This window comes from Mesocricetus auratus, unplaced genomic scaffold (assembly GCF_017639785.1).
Source record: "Mesocricetus auratus isolate SY011 unplaced genomic scaffold, BCM_Maur_2.0 Super-Scaffold_4256, whole genome shotgun sequence".
Taxonomy (NCBI): Eukaryota; Metazoa; Chordata; class Mammalia; order Rodentia; family Cricetidae; genus Mesocricetus; species Mesocricetus auratus.
The window spans coordinates 19503784-19525862 of record NW_024429182.1 but is presented as its reverse complement, the minus strand read 5'-3'; the positions used below and the strand labels follow the sequence as shown (position 1 = coordinate 19525862).

Sequence of the window (22079 nt, the reverse complement as noted above, 5' to 3'; positions counted from 1 at the left end):
GACTACTAAGTTGGCAAATGCTTGAGTCAATACTGAGAATGATGCTTTCACATGCTGTCTTAGGATTTATTCTAGTTCTGATGAGTCTGCCTCAGACATGTCTTTTTTCAATTATGAAGTCTCCTTTCCATACCTTCCAAATAATGACTACTTTATTGCTCTTTACTTATTGGTGTGATAAAAACTGTTGGGACGGAGGATGCCCCAAGTGAATATGTATTACTGAACAAAGATCAGTGCCTCAGACCCATGGGAACTGGCAAAGCCTTCCTCCAGTCTATGTGCAAATGTTGACACAGTGTACAAAAAACGTGAGTGAGACTGCTTCCCTACAGAGACTTCCCACAAAGACGAGCTATCCCCTTTCACCAGCTATAAATAATAGAGTATTTGATACCCCAGAGCATGTCTGTGTGTCTGTCCTTTCTTCTCTCATTGCCCCAGTCAGGTTTTATAGGACCAAGCCATGCTGGATGCAGTGGAAAATGTTCCTGAAAATGTTCTTAAAAATATTCACTACATTTTTATTTCTTTTGTGTTTGAGGGCACATGTGGTGGGGTACACATGTGGAGCTCAGAGAACAATTTGCAGGGCTTCCTGATCACTGTCCACCAGTGGGTTCCTGGGATTGAACTCAGGAGAGTCTGACTTGGCAGTAGGTAACTTCTTTACCCATTGAGGCACTGAACTTTTAGACTGTGGCAATGACTGAGAACACTGTGGATAGGCAAAAGCAGCTGAGCTGCTTAAAACAGTTAAAGTTGTATACCTTAGTTAAAAAAAGTTTTTGGGCTCACTTTGGCAACACATATGCTAAAATTAGAATGATACAGAGATTCTACGAAAGGGTGACACAAATTCACGAAGTATTCCATATTTTAAAGTTTGAAAAGGATTTAAAAAAAGTCTTCCATTCTACTGTACTTTATTCAAAATTATCTTCCTGAAATGTAGAATTATTTCTTTGCTTATCTTCCTCATTGTCTCCTTATTGCCTTGAAATCCTTTGCAATTTAACTCCTCAGCCCTCTATTTACACCCTTCACCAGGATTCCTCTCTTTCAGTCACGTGAAAAGGGAATTCTTGTCCTTCAGTTTGGGATGCTTGTCTAGCCCTTGTCTCAGGAATTTACACGCTTCCTTTGATATACAGCTGAAGTGTCAACACTTAGGAAGCCTTCCTTAGATACCCCAAACAAAAATCATTCTCTTCTTCTTTGTTGTTCCTTACATACATCTCAAAAAGTGGTTTATTTTCCTTCAATATTGTTATCTGTCATAAAGGAGGCACTGTGTTTGGGCTTAAGACAGGATACAGAAAAAAAAAAAAAAGACAGGATACAGACAGAGTCTTACTGGGTATCACTGGCTGTCTTGAATTCACTTTGTAGACCAAACTGGTCCCAAAACTCACAGACATCTGCCTGCTGCTGCCTCCAGAGCGCTGAGCTTAAAGGAGTGTGCCTCCACACCCAACTAGACAGAGTTCTTAGGAAAACCCAGTCTATTCGGGCAAAAAGACCTTTAAACAAAGCATCTACAATTCAATGTCACCACAGTAATATAAACAAGGCTAACGGAAGGAGTACATGTTCTTGGTTATGGAAATGGGTAAGTTTACTTTGTTTTTCAAAGCAGGGTCTCTATCCTATAGCTCTGGTTGAGCTAACCTAGAATCATCTGTCCCAGGCTGGCCTCTATAAGTCATAACGACCTTCCTAGTAAAGTCTCCTGAATGAAGGGATTACAAATGTGAGCCACCTGTGGGCCTGGGCTACAAATTTTAAGTCACTAAACTTTTCAAATGAAAACAACCAAGAAATAATATAAATTATGCCTTTGTACTCCTGGGGTAAGAGAACCAATAATAAATAGCTATAATAGTTATTTTCCCTAAGGGTAGTTTTCCTGGGACAAGGAATAAACGTAAGTTCCCTTCCCTTTATAGGAGTTTCTCTAATGTGTCCAGGATTTGCTGTCTAGCAATGAACTAACACTTCCTAACTTCCCATGCTTTCCTCAGCCAGTTGAGTTTACAGGGCACACAGAGAAGGAATCAAAGCAGTATTTGTATGGTCACTGACCTAGAAGGCACAATCAGATCTCTGTCTGATGGAGATGTAGCCTCTTAAGAATCTGGAGTGGCAGCCCAAGGCAAGTGAGGGCCAGGGCTGGGGTGTTATGGATGGAAGTGTAGGAGCAGAAGAGAGGGGAATCCCTCAGGAATAGGTTCCAATCAGGCTCTCAAAAAGGCCATTTCTGAGCTTAGCTGAGCTCTGGGGTCAATTTCCAGCACTGCATGGTATATGCCTGTAATCCCAGCACCTGGATCAGAAGTGCAAGCTTATCCTTAAATATACAAACAGTTTGAGGTCAGCCTACTTACACCAGGCCCTACTCAAAATCGAAACAACAAAAAACCTTTCTGAAAAATGCCACAGTCATTTCTCTACAATTACTCTATTCCTTTAACAATAATTTCACTTCAGGAATAGTGGTCTCTTCTGGCAATCAAAAAATATGTAGCAAAATACAATGAAACTAAGACTGGAGTGAAGGGAAACCCTAATGATAGGGGGAAAGTTTATCCATTATGTAAAAATGCAGCAGGTCCAAAACTCACTCCATCTAAGCTCCCTTCCCTGCCTGTTTTTGGATAAAGTTACTTCTATTTCCTGGCCCCTAGGCTCAAAACTCTGGGTTCATCTAGGGTAGTCATTTCCTGTCCTTTGAGTCTTAGAGCTAATTGTGCCTCAAATTCCAAAGATTCTTCCAGCATCTTTAATTCTGTTTTTTTTTTTTTTTTTTTTTTTTTTGGTTTTACGAGACAGGGTTTCTCTGTATTGTTTTGGAGGCTGTCGGTCCAGCCCGGCCTCGAACTCACAGAGATCCTCCTGTCTCTGCCTCCCGAGTGCTGGCAGCATCTTTAATTCTAGTCACATAAACTTTTCTTTTTACATCTTGCGCATGTACCACAGCACATGTGTGGAAGTCAGAGGACAACTCTGAGAATCTGTTCTCTCTTTGTGTGTCCAGAGGATTGAACTCAAGTACCCTTTATTCACTGAGCCACCTCACTGGCCCCTAAATAGTTGTATGGTGCATCTACTTACGTTCCAGGAGACTCTGTGGGGAGAAACAGGAGGGTCCAATATGCTTACGTTCACAGACATACCTGTGAAACAAATCTGCTAGTGAGTGCATGAGAGGGTGACACGTCTATCAGGGTACAAACTGACATGCTGTCTGGCTAGGGTAATAAGGAAATACTGGGGACCAGCACTTGAACTGGGCCTTGAGAATGAGGTCTAATTTGGATTAGATATAGCTAGTAGAGGGAACTGGAAGGAAAACTCTCAGGAAATGGAAAATGAAGGTTGGTGCCCGGAACTAAGGGTGCAAGAGGTCAATGTTGAGAATAAAGGCTGGGACCAAATACTGGCTATCTTTGAATGCCTGTTTGAGAGGCCTTAATTCCTGGGCTGACAAGTCATTTCCTTTCTAGAACTTGGATGTTCTTGGGAGCTGACAACTATTTCCACGGGAAACCATCAGGTGCAAAACAAAGTTGCAGTTCCTTTGTGATCACAAGTCATTCCTTCTTCATTTGTAGCTTGTAGAAGAGCTTCAGAAACTAAAGGCATGAACCACCAAGCACAGCCAACAGCAGACATTTTTGCTTAATACTTACAAGCCACCATGTCTCATCAAGCAACTGTCTCTTTCACTACATTATAATCTCTTCGTGTCCACAGCATTTAATTTGTATTTTGTCCTTTTCATGCTGGGTGAAAATACATGCTCAGTAATAACAAAATTGCAGAATGAAAGGGGGATATTGCTAAGGGCCAGCATATATTTATTTCTAGCAGAAGGTCATTTCTCGTATATTAAGTTCAATCTGCAGAAGAAACGTCTCCTCCCAAACACATAAAACGTCCAAAAATAATTTAAGAAAACCAGCATCTATACCCATTTTGTATTCTATTACTTAAACCTGACTCTGAAGGCATCCTAACATTCAACATTTGGAAAGAATTCCAAGGAGATCTCCTGGAATTTTATTTGCTCAAATCCTGGATAAACTCAGAACTAAGAGATTCCTGAAATTGGAGCTCTGGGAAGATAACAATTGGGCTATTTTAAAAAGTCATGAAGCTAACTTATCAAAAAACCCCACTAAAGACAGTAAGTAAGTAGTCACCTACAAGCCTACCGACCCGGACCCAGACTGGCTCCTCCCCTCCTCCCTCTAATTACAACCACTCATGAGAGCCGTGGCGCAAGCTACTCCAGGATGACGAGAGACCGGGGTGGAACGCTTCGAACCCGCACCTCCTCGCGCTAACACTCCACAAACAACGCGGTCCCGGAGTGCGAGCACCTGGTTTGGAGCAGAACACGCGAGTCCAAGTCCCAGCTCCACTTCCGGGCTGGTCTGTGCCCTTACACAAGTGTCTTGCTCTCTCTGGGCCTGGGGGGGGGGGGTCCTCGACGGAGAAATGCAATGATTCTCTATCGACTACAGCGAGGGGCGGAATGTAAAGGAAGGTTTAAGGAAGACGCAAGCGATTCTCCAACTTGTTAGGGCGGTAGCGCTCGCAGTGCGGGCCGAGCAAACAGAGGACCAATCACCATCACCTCTCCCTTCACTCCCTTCCCGCCGCGCGCCGGGGCTGAGGCCTCTCCCTCAGGTGCGGCCCCTGCAGAAGCCTCACGGCTCTGCTTGCCATACCTGCAGCCACCTGGTCAGCGGGCCCCTCCTGCTGACCCATGACGAAGTCTTGCACGAGGCCACACAGGGCGCCCAGAGGCGCCGCCGCCTCCTCTAGAGCGGTGGCGGCAGCCATGACGCGAGCCGGAGACTGTGGGAGGGGAAGTGGGTGTTGCCTCGAGATGAGCCTCTCCGCGCACGCGCCTCCACAGCCAATATTGTGGGGCGCAGGCCTCGGGGGCGGGGCGCTCCCAGGTCACGTGCCTGCCGGCTCTGGGCCTGGCGGTTCCTTGAGGGACCTGACGGCCCCTCCTCCAGAGGGCGGGGCCTAGTCCGGGGCGCGGCACGAGGAGGGGAAGCGACTGCTGGGCACGCAGCCGGGGCGGTTGAGGGCGCATAATTCCCGGTCTCTCTCCCCGGGAGACAGACGGCAGGGCGGGCACCTGGCTGGGTGGGGCCGAGGGGCGGTACGCACCCAGGGGGAAGCCAATGAGAAAACCAGGCCCGGCCCGAGGGGCGGTGCCGTCGGTCACATGCGCACCTGGGACGGCTGGCGGCTGTGGCACGGACACCCCGAACGGGAGGAAGGGAACGGGGCCGGTCTGGGGCGGGGTTAGGCAGGTGACTGACAGGCTCCGGGGGGCCGGCCCCAGCTGGGAGCCGCGAGCGATCTAGGAGTAGCTGCTGCGGTGTCCGCCCCCTCCCTCCGCCCCTCCAGCCGCTGGTCTCTGGCCGGGCACTGTCGCGGGCCCCCCTGGCCTGGCCACCTCCCTCTCCCCTGGCCCGCAAAGTTTGTGGCGAAGCCGGCGTCGGGCAGAGCGCGCCCCAGGGGAGATCCAGGATCTCCCGATGTCGGGCTGCGGGAGCCGTTGACCCGGGGACGCCGCGGTTCGGGGCAGCAGCGTGGAGCAGCCGACCGGCCGCCGTCTCCGGTGCATGGGGACCGGCTGAGAAGCCAACATGGGCAACTGCGTGGGGAGACAGCGCCGGGAGAGGCCGGCAGCTCCGGGACACCCCCGCAAGCGAGCAGGTAACGCCAGGAAAGGCAGCGGGGTCCCGGCGCGCCGCCAGTTGGCCCCTGCCTTGCCCGAACCCTGGGGTTCTCGAGCGACCTCGCTCAGCGCCTAGGTTCCCCTTGGTTTTTCGGAGCCAGACGGGGCCCTCCCCGGCGAGGGTTGGCTCGGAAGCCAGTTGGGGTAACTGCGAGCGCTGACCCGGCTGTGAGGCCAACTCGCTCCCACCGGGAAGCTAGGGGTGGGGGCGGGGGCAGGAAATGTTTCCAGACCGCGACGAGGCCGGCGGAGGGGGCCGGACGAGTGCGCCGCTGGTCTGGCAGCCCCGGCCGGGGTCGGACGGCGGCCGGCCGGGGCGCGGCGTGGGCTGCCTGCGTCCCCAGAAGTCGGAGCCGCTCCTTCCAGAGAGTCACAGTGTCATTATCGGACTGCAGATCGTGTCTGCGAGAATCCGACTCGCAAAAGCAGTGCAGGACCATGGGATAGATATCTTTATTCCTGCCCACCCCTCCGCAGGGCTTTTTAGAGCCTCCTGGCCGGCTGGGAGTCTCCGAAAGGTGGGGTGCGGGGTGAGCGTCGTCAAGCCTTCTCAGCCCTTGGAATGGGATCCCTCTCAGCCATGAGAATGGAATCTGCTCTCTGGCGGCGTGCGAAGCGCCAATAGCGCTGTCTTCACTTTCTTGGTACACCCCTTCTGTCCTGGCGCTGCTTCTTAGGGTCATTTCCCTGGGTCTCGTGTACCCTTCTCTGAGGGTGTTGCAAGGAGCTTATGCAAATGATAAACTGTGGCGCACAAAGGGACCTTCAACCCTGGTCTGAATTTCCAGATCTACCTCCCTTGTGTGTAACAAGGCAGATCCAGAGTGGTTGGGCAGCTTCTCCTAAGTCACACAGCTAGTTAGTAGTGCACCCGGGGCTGGAATCCAGTGCCTTCTTCCTCCTCGTTACCACATACCCCTTTATGTAAGAGGAGCCACAGGGGCAGTTGTTAATGAAGTGGAAACTCTGGTTGGAGTTTCCTGTCTGCTTTGACACTGGAGGTGTGTTGTTTTGCTCGTAGAAACTGGTAAGGAGGATGGGGAGAGATGGGGGGAAGCAGGGAAGGGTGTGTGTGCAGGCAGAATGACTTGTGCAGGCAGAAACGTTTTCTTCATAGGAGGATGGGGTAAAACTTACCAAAATTCTCTTGAAAGCAACTGTGGCCATTCTTCTGACCAAGGACTTGTTTGTTCGTTCATTCATTCATTCATTCATTCAGTCAGTCAGTCAATCAACAACTACTTATTTCTATGCTCTGTCCTTGATTTTGCAGCTTATTCCCATGGTTGACAACCCTTTCCTACCTCAAACTCCCACCACCTTTCTTTGTCCACTGCTCCGGCTTTCTTTTTTGATTATTCTTGCCCACCCTCCCTTGCTAGATTGAGGATACCTGTGCTTAGTTTGACATCCTGGGTTTCCTCGTTACATTCCCTCCCAGAGATAGCTGGCTTAGTTGCACAACTCTTTGTCCATCGGAAAGACTCCTGTCTCCTAGTTACTGGCTTGATTCCCAGACCCCCTTGCTTAGGCAGACATGGGTACTGTGGAGATCCTCTGGATCAGCCCCTCTAAATCAAGTCCTGAACTTCCTTCCTCATCTGACTCGTCAGCTAGTCAGAGGCCTGCCAGTCCTTCCACCAGCGGGTCTTACAGACACGCCTCTCCCCACTTGGTTTGTGTCCATGCCATCTCAAGCCCATCTATTCCCCCAAGCTGCAGTGCCTTCTCCAGGGAGGGCTCCATCAGTCACCCATCTGATACCTGCACACAATGTTTATCTGAAGCCACTTGTGTGTCTAGGCTGTAGTTTTTATGTCCAAAAAATGTTCTGGTAGGATAGTGGTGGCACACGCCTTTAATCCCAGCACTCAGGAGGCAGAGGCGGGTGGATCTCTGTGAATTCGAGGCCAGCCTGGTCTACAGAGTGTGTTCCAGGACAACTGGGTCTACACAGAGAAACCCTGTCCCCAAAAAACAAAAGCAAACAAAAAACCCATCAAAAATTTTCTATACCTTCTACCTCTACAAGACCTTTAACTTTCAAGACCATACCAGTCTGGCCTGGTCTTTTTAGAACTGGAGTGCTTCCTCTTCCCTGACAGGAAGGCCAGCAGTGTCGCACATGCCTTGCCTTCTTCATGAGAGCCTTTCTTCATGGTGCACCTCAACTCTTGTACTCATCCATTTATCCTCTTTGTTTTCATTTCTTTTCTCTCAAGACAGGGCTTTTCTATATAGCACAAGCAGGCTGGTCTGGAACTCCCCATGTAGCTAGTGTAGCCATGGTGCCTAGACTTACCTTGAAATCTCCAGTGTCCAGAGTGTTGGAGTTATAGGAGTGTGCATCCTATCTTCTTTAAAAATGTTTTAAATTAGCATACAAAATAACGGGTTTGATTTTTGACATTCTCTTGCATCAGCATCATGTACTCTGCTCATACCCATATCCCTTGAAGCACCCAGCCTTGCAGCGCCACCATCCCCAGCAGAATGATTGCTTCTGACAACTCTTGCAGACACATTACCTGTGCCACTTACTTAACAATTGTCTGTTCCATATTATTGGTCAAGTCTTTGAAGTTTCCAGTCCTCTTTCAGCAGCTAGCACTGTAAGCCTGGAGACCTGGATTTGTCTTTCCCCTGTGTGCTGGTCTGCTTCTGTCCCTCCCATACTACGATGTGTACACACAGTCAGCACTTAGCACGGCAGCTCGACGGGGAAGCACTCAGTGTTTGCTACTGTAGAAAGCTAACCTGACTTCATCCTGCCACTTTAATCTTTTATGCAAACATTTTGCTGAAGTGTATCTCTACTTTTTTTTAACCTGCTAGTAAATGGTTCTTTTAATTCTGTGGACCCTACTATGAATAGTTTTATTCATGAAGTCAAAAGCCAAGGGCTACTCTGGAGGTGGCAGATTTGGTACAAGGGAAGGAATCCCTCTTAACTTCACAGCATGTACTCGGCATCCCAAAATGTCTGCAGTTTACCTTTTGACAGGAACAGAGTCTCATGTTGTAAGACTAATGCTTGGAACTGGGGGGTGGCTCGGAGGTAAAATCCTGGCCTAGAATGTGAAGAGCCCTCCATTGAATCTCCATCACTGGGTGTGGGGTGTGCCTGACCCTCCCCATAACTGATCCATACTTTGCTTTCCTTTTTTCTGAATGGGAAGAAATCCTGAACAGAGGCATGGAACTGGAGGGCCAATAAGACGGCTCAGCAGGTAAAGGTACTTGGCACCAAGCCTGGCCGCTCCAGTTTTTTTTGTTTGTTTGTTTGTTTTTTCGAGATAGGGTTTTTCTGTATTGTTTTGGAGGCTGTCCTGGAACTTGCTTTGTTGACCAGGCTGGCCTTGAACTCACAGAGATCCGCCTGCCTCTACCTCCCAAGTGCTGGGATTAAAGGCGTGGGCTACCAACGCCCGGCTTGGCGGCTCGAGTTTAATCATTGAGACCCACATGATAGGTAGGGGAAGATCACCTCCTGAACATTGTTCTCTGACTTCTGTACTCATGCCCTAGACAACAAATACATGCCAGTCATTTTTAAGGAAAGAGGTTGGGCATGGTGACACACACCTTGAAGCCCAGCACTCTAGATGCAGAGGCAGGAGAATCTGAGTTTGAGGCCAGACTGATCTACATTTTTAGTTTTGGGCCAAACCAGGGTTACATGGTAGAATCCTTTCTCAAAAAAACAACAAAAGCCGGGCGGTGGTGGTGCACGCCTTTAATCTCAGCACTCGGGAGGCAGAGGCAGGCGGATCTCTGAGTTAGAGGCCAGGCTGGACCGATAGCCTCCAAAATAATACAGAGAAACCCTGTCTTGTAAAAACCAAAAAAAAAAAAAAAAACAACAACAACAACAACAAAAAAAATCGAAAGAGCCTGAAGTCTAGTCCTAGGCCTCTGATCCTAGGCCTGTCAACAAGCCTCTCTGAGCCACATTTCTGTCAGAAGGGGACAGAGTTATTCAAGGTCATTATTGTTGCTTTATCATCTTCCTAAAGGTGATTGTTCCAAACTGGAGTTACTGGGGTGAAATGTACCTTACAATGCTACCCTTTGTCCATAATTCTGTCTTCTCAGTCATTTAACAAGTGAAACAGACTCAGTGCCCCCGTTCCGGGGATCTTGGTCAGAGGACATTTTGCTGGAGTGGGTTCTCTACTTCTGCCATGTTTCTGGCAGTCAAACTCAGGTGCTCAGTAGTGGTAGCAAGATCCTTCACCCACTAAGCTATCTTGCTGCCCTGATTATCAGGCTTTTTTTTTTTTAGAGTAGAAATAAATACTATTTTTAAGATTTTTTATTTATGTGTGTTGTGTTTGTGTCTATGGGTACCTACAGAGGCCGGAAGACTGTTGAATCTCCTAAAGCTATAGATACTAGCAGTTGTGAACCATCCAGTGTGGGTGCTGGCACTGAACTCAGATTCTCTGGGATATAGATGGGATAGCCATCTCTCCGGCCCTGGAATAAGTAGTATTTACTAGCCACATTTGTTTCAATTCCCATTTGAAACTCATTTGAATGCTAATGACTGGGGAAAGGAATATCATGCATTTATAATATTATTCTTTGTTTAGTGACATTTAAAGTTTTCCTTGGGTAATAATTACAGATGTCAAAGAAGCTAATGTATTTTTAAATATACTTTTTGAGACATAGTCATTATTTCTTACTATATAGTTTCATTTAAAGGCATTTTTTAGCCAGGTGTGGCAGCACACGCCTTTAATCCCAACACTCAGGAGGCAGAGGCAGACAGATGTCTGTGAGTTTGAGGCCAGCTGGTATAAAGAGCAAATTCTAGGACAGCCAGAGTTCCACAGAGAAACCCTGTCTCAAAACAACCAAAAACAAAACTGTATTTTTTAATTGTTTCTTTGAATGCGCCCTGAGTAGGTGTTAGCTATTCTGGATGCTCCCAAGACTATCTGAGGATTTATTCCTGTGGAGGGTGCTTCAGGTCCATTAGTATCCTGCCCAGGAACTAACTGGGTGAAGCAACTGGGTCCCTAGCCATGGCAGAGAGAAATTGAGGTGGCAGAACAGGCAAGTCTGTTGTGTAGCCCCACCCTGTAAGAATGTGGTAGGGCTGAAACCCAAAATGTCTGACCCTGTGATGTGCTTGGTGACTCCACTTACATTCTGGACTGTAGCTAACAGGGGAGAGCCCCCGGGCCCTGTTTCAGCCTGGCTGGGCTTGACTCTGTGGTTATAGTGAGTCTGCTACTGTGGGGGGCTGTGGCTAGTCTTAAAGGAATAGTTGAACAGCTTCTCTTTTGCTCAGTAAATATTTACTGAGCACCAGGCACCTTACTGGCCACACAGAGCTTATAGTCTTGGGAGTACAAATAATAGTCACACAAGAAAATTAAATATGATTACCATATGAGTCCTGTGTGATATGCATATATATTGTATATGCTAGTGACTCCTATGTTTATAATATCAATCCATTCTTTCCAGCTCCAGCCTTGAAGATTTTCTGTTTGTTCTAAACCTCTATATCCAAAAGGTTTCTCAACATTTACATATCCAAACCATGCTGAGTCCCTACCTCTCTGTTACCACCCCCAGTTGTTCTTCTCTTAGTTAGTGCTGACTTCATTCTTCAGTTGTCCATGCTCCCAAAACTCTCACGTTTCCCTGTCTCAGGCTCTACATGCATTTAATCAATAAATCCTGTTGGCTTTGCCCTCGTTGTATTCTGAGCCCAGCTCTCCCTGCTGTACCACTCACCCAGCTAAGCCAGCCATCGTCAGCCTCTCAACTGACCTTCCTGCTCCTTCCTTTGCTCCTGATAGGCTATTTCTACCGCAGCAGCCAGTGATGCTGCGAACTGTAAGTCAGATTTTCTTACTCCCTTGCTCAGCCATTCCTGTGACTCTCCAGTCATTCATTGTCCTTGTGGTGGCCTACGAGGCACCATTTACTTACCTTAGGCATCCGCTCTCTTCATTTCCCTTCCCAGATCCTTGAAATCTGAAACAGTCCCATCCTCTCCTTGGCCCTCCCACATCATCCCTTTTGAGAATCAATCCCCTTCCCCTTGCTCCTGGCATTATCTGTTTTCCTTCCCTGTTCTATTTTCTTCCATAATCCATAACATCACCTGATACTGACTGGGTCCCGTTACTATGCATAGTGCCAAAATGAGTGCCCAACATGGTAGGTGCTTAATCAATATTTCTTGGATAAAATTAGTATGTAACAAGTTAATGGGCTCTGTAGATGATCTAAGTTAACCTGCCTGTGTTAGAGCAGGTATCCTGAGGAAGGGACTTGGGCGACAACCTCAGAGTGGCCTACGACCAGCATGCTTCTTACCCAGGAATAGATAAGCCTTCTTTATCTGGGGTGTGGTTCCCAGTGGGAACCTCATGCTGGGAGTACTGGTGCTAAAGGGCTTCATTGAGCAAAGCCATTGTAAGGGTCCTAACCAGCCAGGAGCACACTAGTCTGATGTTTGTACGTTCACCTGGCATTCACGTCCTTAACCCACAGGGCAGGGAAGAGGTGGCCCAGTAGAAAGTGAGGCAGGAAGTCAAGTGATGTGGATTCCAGGCCTCTGCACAATTGATTTGTTAGAGCATTTTTAGAATCATAGAATTTTAACGCTGAAAAGAAACCTAGAGATTTCTTTAACCTCCTTTTTCTTATTCAGCTATTAAACAGGTGTATCTGCTTCTTACCCAGTTCACAGAAATATGGTGTAACTTGTATCAAAACGCGTGGGCTCTGTCAAGCAAGTATTGATTGTGGTGATGTCAAGAAGCACGGAGTAGTCAAGGTCAAATGTGTTCAAAAAGGAGGGAGCATTTAGTCTCTGCTACCCTCATGATTGTTCTTGTAGGGCAGGTCATTTGTTTCGTGCTTGGTTGGCCCTCTCTTTCTGTATAGATTTATATCTAAGCTGTACACACATATGTATGTACATATATGATAGTGCTAGTTTATTGCCACAAGAAGTTATGAGGACAAAGTTAGCAAAAAGAATTTTAAATTCTCTTCATGGCTACATGGTCTCCATCCAGGCTCTTCACCTGGCATTGGTGGGAAATGAAGTTTTGGTTCTTTTCTCCATTCTAGTTGTTTGTGTGGCTTTGGATAATAAGCCTCTTGATCTCTCTTAAGCCTCAGTTTCCCTGTCAGCCCAATGGAGAGACTGTCTCTCTGTTGACCTCTGAGAGAGGTTGTAAGACTGCAGTGAGGCTCTGGATGAAAAAGAGAACTTGTGAACTTGGAAGGCTTCTACTCAAAGTTAGAGGATTTTTATAAAGACAAAGACTCTTCCCCTTTTAGATCACTGAAGCTCACTCTTCTTAAGGTGCAAAACTATAAGCAATGTAGTTAAAAACCAGTTTTGGATGGAATCACTGAAATGATTGAAATTGTCCTTGAGTAAGATAGATACAACATAAAGAACGTTGTGTAACTTTGGGTTGGTCAAGTCACACCTTGCAAGTGTAAAGCATTGCCTGCTCTGGGTGTGGGGACCACAACAGTCCTTAGAAGCTTTACATCAGAAGGAAGAGAGTTCTGGGTGGAGGGAAAAGTGATGGGGCAGAAGGAAACTGCAAGCCGTCCTGCCTGGTTAGTCCCTGAGTTATGTGAGGGTCTCGGAGGCTCCACTGCTGAGCTGTTTCCACCTGTGAACCTTGCTTGGTCTTTTTTCCTGGAAATTAGTGGTCCCTTTCCCCTCCTTTCCAATAAACAAACAAACAAAAAAGCAATGTAGTTAAGATGGGCCACTTAGGAAGTGGAGTCACATGAATTAAGAGTTCAGGGTTAGTTTGGGTTATATAGCAAGTCTAAGGCCAGCCTGGGCTATACTGAGATGCTGCCTCAACCAAACCAACAAATGAAACCCCTATGGCTAACCATACAAAAACATAAAATGTACTTTAGTCCTTAATGGTACTAAGGATGGCATCCAGGACCTTATATAGGCTAAGAAAGTAATGCACCACTGAGCTACACCCTGCCTTGGTTTTTAGGGGTAGTCTCACTCTGTAGCTCAGACTGTGCTGAAGCTTGCTGTGTAGCCCAGACTAGCTAGGAACTCCTATTTGATCAGCACCTTGCTTTTTGACTTCTGAGTGTTGAGATTACAGGAGTGTGGTACCATGCCTGACTAGAATATTTTCAGTTTTTATCTATATTGTAGCATGTGTCAATGTGTCTTTTCAAAAAGAGAAATAATACCTCATTGTCCTGCTATTTCACTTCTGTGTCTTCAAAATACGCAAACTAATGGTTTATCACATAGTAGACAACTCTGGTGGGCTCAGATAGCTCCTCCAATGTCCCAGGGAAACATACAGCAAATCTTCTTAGGTCTAGAGAAAGAGCAGTAGGTACAAACTTGAAGCCTGGGGGCTATTCCAGAGGGTACAATGCATGGGCTTGATTATACGCCAACATCTCTTCTGGTCAGTCAGAGTCTGGCTTGCTTCTGGGTTTCTAACTCCATGGGCAGCAGTTGGGATAGATATGTTTCTGTGTTCTCATAATTCATCTGGCTCCTAAGGTGTCATCTTACTCAGGCCTAGAGAGTTGCTTGTCTTCTGCTCTTTTTGTAGACAAAACCTATGGTTCTCATGGGGGAAGGTAGGATATGTCCCAGGGCTTTGGCTACTTGGCAAGCTGCTTGCCCACCCAAGGCCATACATCCCCACCCCACCCCCACCCGTGCAAGGATATCATCTCCCAAGCTTCCAGAGTGTTCAGGAGGGAAACCGAGCTGTGTGCATCACACTTGCACCGTCCTCAACCCTGGTTTTATTGCCCTCAGGAAAGGGGCTGGGTTCTCTGCAGTATTATGGCTGTGTGGGGCCTACAGCAGTGGAATGGCTCCTTATTTGTTCCTGTATCTTCTGAGAGTCCTGTTCTAGGAACCTGGAGTGAATAGTGTATTTTTCCTAGACGCCTGAGAGTCAGCAAGCAGGAGGTACCTGACAGGTGAGCATCTAGGCTGTAAGTTTGTTATTTTTTGAGCACCCAGAGACACAACACAGCTAGCAGGAGGTCATCTGGGGCACACGATGTTCCAGGAGCATCAGGTGCAGGATCCAGGTGAATCCTCATAACCAAAGGTAAAGAAACAGTCCCAAGAGGAAGCCACACAGTTTATGCACCACTGCAATGAAACCCTGGTGAGCTGAGATGTTAGAGCTCAGGCTCCCGGACACCACTGTTGGTTGTCGTTGAATAGCAGAATGAAAACCATGTTTTGTTGTTTCTGGTTTTAATATTATTTTTAAATTCTTGAGAACATGGCCTTACCATCTAGCTCAAAGTGGCCTCAAACTCATTAGGTAGCCCAGGCTGGACTGGAACTTGTGGTCTTCCAGCCTCTAGTTTATCTATTAACTGTCATGGGGGCCTGTCACTAGAGAGGCAGAGTCAAGAGGAGGCTCATGAATATGAAACCATCCTAGTCTAAATGACTTCCAGACTAGGCAGGGCTACATATTGCAGTCCTATCTCAACAAAACAAAACAGAAACAAAAGCAGTTTGGTTTTTTGTTGGTGGTGGTGGATTTTTTTTCTTTGTAGTCCTGGCTGTCCTAGAACTCCCTCTGTAGACCACGCTGGCCTTGAACTCAGACATCCACCTGCCTCTGCCTTTGCCTACTGAGTACTTAAAGGTGCACCACCACACATATCTCCAAGTGTCTTGCTAGGACCCTTTACAGGCCTTATCTCATTTTGTCTTTTATTTTGCCTATGGGAACAACTTTCTCTGTGGATATTGATGGCCAGAAAGACGAAGTTGTTGTTGATGGTCACAGCACTGAGAAGAGGTAGAAACAGAACCCAGCCTGGGGCCTTGAACTCTTCTTTTTGCTTGTTTGTTTGTTTTTGTTTTTGTTTTTCCGAGACAGCATTTCTCTATGTATCCCTGACTGTCCTGGAACTTGATCTGTAGACCAGGCTAGCCTGGAACTCAGAGATCTGCCTGCCTCTGTCTCCCAAGTGCTGGGATTAAAGGTTTGCACCACTACCACCTGGCAAGGCCCTGAACTCTTGATTCCATGCCCACAGAGCATGTGTGTTGCTGCAGCTCTATCTAGCCCATGGGAAACAACCAGGCTAACAGCTATTAGGTCTACACAACTCCATGATGGAGAGCACCCCTCATCCCTTCCCACCCCTGTTGCTCATTCTACCTTATCTAGTTTCTTGGCCCCAGACCATACCTTCATAGGCAGAAAAGCCCAGCCATCATCCTCTTGGCACATAGTAGGTACTTGATAGATGTGCCAGGACTGTTGTTTGAGGGCTTAGTGCTGGGGGTGATGGAATCCCAGCCAAGATCCTGATCCTAAAGAGAAAAACCGTCAATAGAATGCAAATGTACTTACTTCCTCCGCCTTCCCCCAGGGTGAACCCCCACTTTGCAACTCCCAGGTGCCAGGGATTTGAAGAAAGGAGTTGCCCACGCTTTGCAGCCTTTGAATTGTTCTTCTACTCCCAAGGGAAAAGAAGCAAGGGAAAGTCACATTAGCCAAGTGCTTGCAGAGTCAGGCGTCACTCTTTGTGATTAGTAAGATGAATGATCCCTTGCTTTGCTCAGCATTTTGTAGTTTTCAAAATGCTTTCTCAACCACTGTGTACTGTTTGATCCCAACAGCCTTCCTGATAGGTAGACTGGGCACTGAAACTTGATAAGGGTCCTGAGATGCCCCAGGTTTTTTACTAGCAAACAAGGAAAGCCTGGGGGAGGGAGACAGGGAGGAAGTTACTTCATGACTTGCTTTTTTGTTTTCTTTAATGCGTCAGGGTGTTTTGCCTGCATGCATGTCTGTGTTCAGGGAGGCGAGAAGAAGGTGTAAGATCCCTTGGAATTGGAGTTATAGACTATGAGAGCTGTCATATGAGTTCTGGTAATTGAACCTGGGACCTCTGGAAGAGCAGCCAATTCTCCTAACTGCTGAACCATCTCTCCAGCCCCTCCACTGCCTTCTTTCTGTGTGAAAAACTCAGGGCCGAGCTTCAGTTTCTGCATCAGTAAAGTCAGGACCAGAATAGCTATTTAGAGTACTCGGATTAAATGTAAGAATGGTGCTGCTGGGTTTTTACTTAAGATAACCAGACAAAACACCCAGTTCCTTTGAAGACTTTCTTTCCCAGTGTTGAGAGGAAAGAGGGTAACTCATCTTCTCACCTGGGAAGTCTGCTGGTGGTTGTCCTCTGACCCTTCCTGCAATCAGTGTATAATAGGACTGGCCATGAATTTCCTTTCATTCACAAATACTAGAGTTCTTTTAGAGGAAGATTATGAAATAGTTTTTCTTTTGATGACAGGAAACTATGGTAATTTATGATAAATATTTTATTCATTTGGTGTCTATTTGTATTATCTCAGATCCTCTAGCTCATTAGCTATGTAATCTTGGGCAAGTTAATTTGAAATTTTTTGGCTCTCAGTTCATCTGTAAAATGGAGAAGCAGTACCTACTTCAAAGGGTTGTAATGAGGATTAAATGAGTTTCTCTGGATAAAGGATTGTGCCTAGGGCACAATTAAACATATAGTAGTGTTAGTTATTACTTACTGTTACTTCTGTGCTTGGCAGCTGTCTTCCATCTACCCCTCCCCCAGTTAGGACAACTAGCTGATGTTCAAATGCAAGATTCCTCAGTTACTCCCTGGGTTAGCTACCATTCTTTTTCATTCCATTTATTCAGGAAGGCAGATTGTAAGCAAGTTGCCAGACAGTGATGTTATTATGGAGATAGCCTTGAATTCAGCTTCATTTTTAAAAATGTGAATCATTCACAAAAACGTGAGAACTTCAGCTCTCATTAGTGCAGATCATTGGCAGCAGTCCCGGCTGGCCGCTCTTGTTGAGGATGTCTGCAGCAGCCACTGCTGTTCTAGGCTGGCTCCACACAGGCGTGACACTTCTTGCTCAGTAGGTCAAAGCTGGGAAACATGCTCAGTTTGCTGGGGTCTCCCTTCAGTTTGGCTGGACTCCAGTCTCTGACACTGGGGTTTCCTTCCTGGAGCTCTGCATACTTATCTGACCTTGCAGGTGTTGATGTCCTTTGTCACCAGAGCCACTTTCCGCACCTGATAAGCGGCACCTGGACTTAAGCTCAAATCCTGTTGGTTTGCATGTAGAGAGCATTCATACCTGTCCTCCATGACCATCCCTCGAGCAGAGCATCGAGCATGGTTAGGCATGCCCTCCAGCCCACCAGGCAAGTGTTGACTTTAGGGGAGAGGTTTTGTGATAGTAACTACTGTGTGAGACATGAGAGGGGGTTCACATAGTAGGAAGTGGAAGAATTTGGACTCCTGAGGCTCTCAGCCTTGGGTTCCTTCTCTGCCCTACCTGCTTGCCTTCCATTTCAGCAAAGGGCTCACTGGTCTCTAAACAGGTATAGCTGGTTTGCTGACGTCATTGCCACTTGTGACTAACACTGCCATACTTGTGCCAATGCTTGTGCTGTGCCTCCTGAGTGTTCCAGAAAGTACCTTTTTAACAGTGTTCCTAAGTCTGTCTTCCCACTGCCCACTACCCCAGCATCTGGGGCAGGCCACACATAACCTCCGTAATATGGGGTATTGCGTACAACACTGATGCTTTGTTTCTCCTAGTAAAAGCATCCTGTCCTCTTACAATAGACTCATACTCTGTGTTTTATTTCCCAAGCCCTGCTGCCCCTAAGCTGCAGGAATCCTTGTCACTGAAGTCAGTACAGTTGATTAATTAATCTTCTACCGCATTCATGGTAAGTCCCTTCCCGGGTGTTTGACATTCATACTCCAGTTTTCACACTGGTGTCACAATGTTGGCCCTATCACTTCCATTTTCATAAAGTTCTAACATGAGGAAAGCAAGGCTTTGGAGGATTGGGATTGAGCTCCGGCTCTGTGAATGTTAAGCAAGCACTCTACAGTGAGTAACACTCCCAGCTGAAGGAGGACTCCTGCAAGAGGAAGAGCTCCTGGGTGAGACCTAGACCTAACCACTCTGCTAAACTGCTTCTCTACAAGCTGTCCTGCCAGAAGTGAGGGACTCACAGCACAAAGGGTTAGCTCCAGTTCCGCAAGAAGCTCACGGTGTGATAGGCTGGATAATACTGAGTTTCCGTGATTTGCTTTCCCTACCCACAGCTACCCCTCCAGGCACATCCATAGTTCACAGTGCCAAGATGCCAAAGGGACCTAGGAGGTCGTGCCCAAGGGAGCCCACAGTGCTCTGCACAACTAGTTTATGCTCCAGGCCACCTCCTGTTTACTTTCTGTCCTCTGAACTCTCATGCTGGTCCACAGAATCCAGAGCTCATCTGAGTCTGGCTCACTGTGGTATTCCTGGCATGGCCTGGTCCAGGTCTAGTTGCTGAGGAGATTGGAGACATTATTTGGCTTGAAACTTACTGCTCCTGTGAATTTTTACATGGTCCACCAGAATCCTCTAAAAATTTCCTCTTACTCACCCTGTTATTTGGGGTCTCTCCCCAGGGACAGGATGGACCAGCCTCTGGAATCAATAGGCAAAAGGATAGCCACATTCTCTGGGGAATGCCTGTAATCTGAGACCAACCCTTTCCACTGAAGCTGAGCTCAGCTTTGTCCTACTGTTCAAGGTGCCGGGTGGAAGAGGCAGGGCTAGGTGGCTGGTCCTTGATCATCAGACACTTCTGACGGTCTGAGTGGAGAATTCCACCTGCTGCAGTTGATAGCACCTTTCCTTTGGCATGAGGGCCGTGGCCCAGAGACTGCTTCCAAGAAGGAGCTGCAGCCTTAGGTCCCATTCTTCATGTTCCTACCCACTATACTATGCCAGGGTGGGTGTAGTAGATAGGGAACCAATTATAAAGGTGACTGATCATTTCCCAAAACCTGTGAAGTTGACGGGCTTATCCAAATACATCCATCAAGGGGAAGGAGACTGGTATTATGGGGGATTCAGTGAGAATAACTTGGGGTCCTGAGGATCAAGCCATTGGTCAGTGCAGATGTGGTATGCACTGGACGTTCTGGTACCTGATAGGAACTATGACCCTGCTTCCTGTGTTCTTTGTGCTAATTCATCCTGCTTCACAAACAGATGGCACACTTGACCATCATCATCTGGTGATGGCTTATGGACTGCCTGGAGGAGGACACAGAGGCAAAGTCAGGATAGCATTTCAAACATAGCAACTGCATGGACAAGCGCTGAATGGCAGACACAGTATAGACACGTTGAGAAAAAGGCAGTGCATAGACATTTAAGAGTGAATTGACGAGGCCAGCCTGGTCTACAGAGCGAGTTCCAGGACAGCCTCCAAAGCCACAGAGAAACCCTGTCTCAAAACACCAAAAAAAAAAAAAAAAAAAAAAAAAAAAGAGTGAATTGAGGTGGGGAGGTCCTTGTAGACTTAAAGTATTATGGGAAGGAACTAAGTTGCTCCTTGGGAGGTAGGAGTTGGGGTAGGATTAGAATAGACAGAGAGCAGGCGTAGTTTGTAGAAAAGTGATGACGTGAAAAGTGTAAGTGGCAGAGAATCAAGCGATAGTTTTCTTTGTTGTAAAAGAAAAGTGCATCACATAAACAATGTGAATTACAATGCTAGAAGCCCAAAGCCAAAATCTTTGTAGTCCCACCACATGGAGAGTCTGCTCCTTTGATGTTTATCTGACTCCTCACTGCCCCCCTCTCACCCCTTTCTCTGCTCATCTACACCAAGGTTGTAGAAGATCTTGCACAGTGATCAGGGTGTTTGGATACACGGGAGCCCTTGTTGGATTTTGTACAAGGGAAGCATATATGTGAAATGACTTGAGAATAAGCACCTGGCATGGTGAGCAGGCAGAATTGGAGCCCTGTCTGTCACACACAGTGGTTTTACCATTTAAGGTTTGGGACTTGGGAATGGAGATATGGCTCAATGATGAGCAGCACTTGTTCTTGAAGAGGACCTGGAATCTTGCAGATTCCCAGTACCCACCTGCAACTAGCTCACGGCCATCCATCCGTTCCTCCCGTGTCAGTGTCCTCTTCTGACCTCTGAGGGCACTAGGCATGAATGTGGTGGACAGATATATATGTGAACAGAGCACTCATACACATAAATGAGTAAATCTTTAAAAAGTTTTAAAAATTATTTGGGGCTTATTTCATAAGAGGGTTAGGTTGACACCACTGATCCTCCAGGGGTCAGGAGTCAAGGACAAAAATTTTGCTGGAGTTGTCTGAAACAGTGCTGCTGCCTCCTGTCCCCCTCCCCCCTTTCCTGAGGGCTCTTTCCCCACTTACCACCTACTTTCTCCAGAAACCCTTCTCTGCGCTCACAGACACAGAACCAGATTGCTGCGCCACAGACCTTTCTGCTGTGTGAGGTCACTTCAGGGGAGAGACTATATATAGCAGAGGACCAGCATCAGGACAGCCCCACATTGTCAGGCCATTTAGCGTCACCCTTCCACTGATGCTGACAGGGTCACCTCAGACTGAGCTGTCTAGTGGAGGTGGGGCATGATAGGAACAGCCCAGGGCAAGTGCCCTGTGTCCGTCCTCCATGTAAGGCGTGAGTCTCTGAGTCCTCCGGATGATGGAGTTGCTCTGGACCAGGATTTTTTTTTTTTTTTTTTGGTTTTTCGAGACAGAGTTTCTCTGTTTAGACCTAGCTGTCCTGGACCCAGCTCTTGTAGGCCAGGCTGGCATCAAAACTCGCAGAGATCCACTTTCAGAGAATGGCACAGTTTACAGCTTCAGTTTGCCCTGCTGGCCTGTACTTGAAGGCTTGTTATTTCTCACCTGCTCCTGCCTGCCTTTCCTTTTAGTGCTGATTTGCTCCAAGAAAGAGATGAAAATGAGGATGTGATGCATTTTAGGCAAGGAAAGTGCATTTAATTTGAGCAGCCTGGGGCTGACTGAGTTCCTCACTTTTTGTAGTGTATTTGTGGAGTACAATGGTGCCTTTGGCAGAAATAGGAAAGCCCAAATCTGGGACCAGCTTTCCTTCATTCAATAAGCATTTGTGAAACACCTGCTTTGTATTCTTGGAAAAGCCTAAAAAGGAGACCCTGGTTATATTAGGAACCCCCAGATCACAAGTAATGCAAACCAACTGAGTCTACTTATTTTGGCAAGAACACAGGCAGGATTGGTGGCTGGGGAAGGCCCCTCTGAGTCTACTTATTTTGGCAAGAACACAGGCAGGATTGGTGGCTGGGGAAGGCCCCTCTGAATCTACTTATTTTGGCAAGAACACAGGCAGGGTTGGTGGCTGGGGAAGGCCCCTCTGAGTCTACTTATTTTGGCAAGGACACAGGCAGGGTTGGTGGCTGGGGAAGG

The 22079-nt window shown here is 47.1% G+C and overlaps 2 protein-coding genes across 3 annotated transcripts in view; one reads left to right on the top strand and one right to left on the bottom strand.

Moving 5' to 3' along the window:
• The window catches only part of Mms19 (MMS19 homolog, cytosolic iron-sulfur assembly component), a 35861-nt gene extending 30969 nt beyond the window's left edge, over window positions 1–4892 (bottom strand). For both annotated transcript variants that reach the window (XM_005063598.4, XM_013113911.3), the window contains exon 1: window positions 4737–4892. In XM_005063598.4, coding sequence (XP_005063655.1) covers window positions 4737–4851 — 115 coding nt within the window. In that variant the 5' untranslated portion in view covers window positions 4852–4892. The remainder of the gene's footprint in view (window positions 1–4736) is intronic.
• Window positions 4893–5072: 180 nt separating this feature from the next.
• Window positions 5073–22079, top strand: part of Ubtd1 (ubiquitin domain containing 1) — a 55390-nt gene continuing 38383 nt past the window's right edge. The window contains exon 1 of the mRNA XM_005063597.4: window positions 5073–5745. Coding sequence (XP_005063654.1) covers window positions 5676–5745 — 70 coding nt within the window. The 5' untranslated portion in view covers window positions 5073–5675. The remainder of the gene's footprint in view (window positions 5746–22079) is intronic.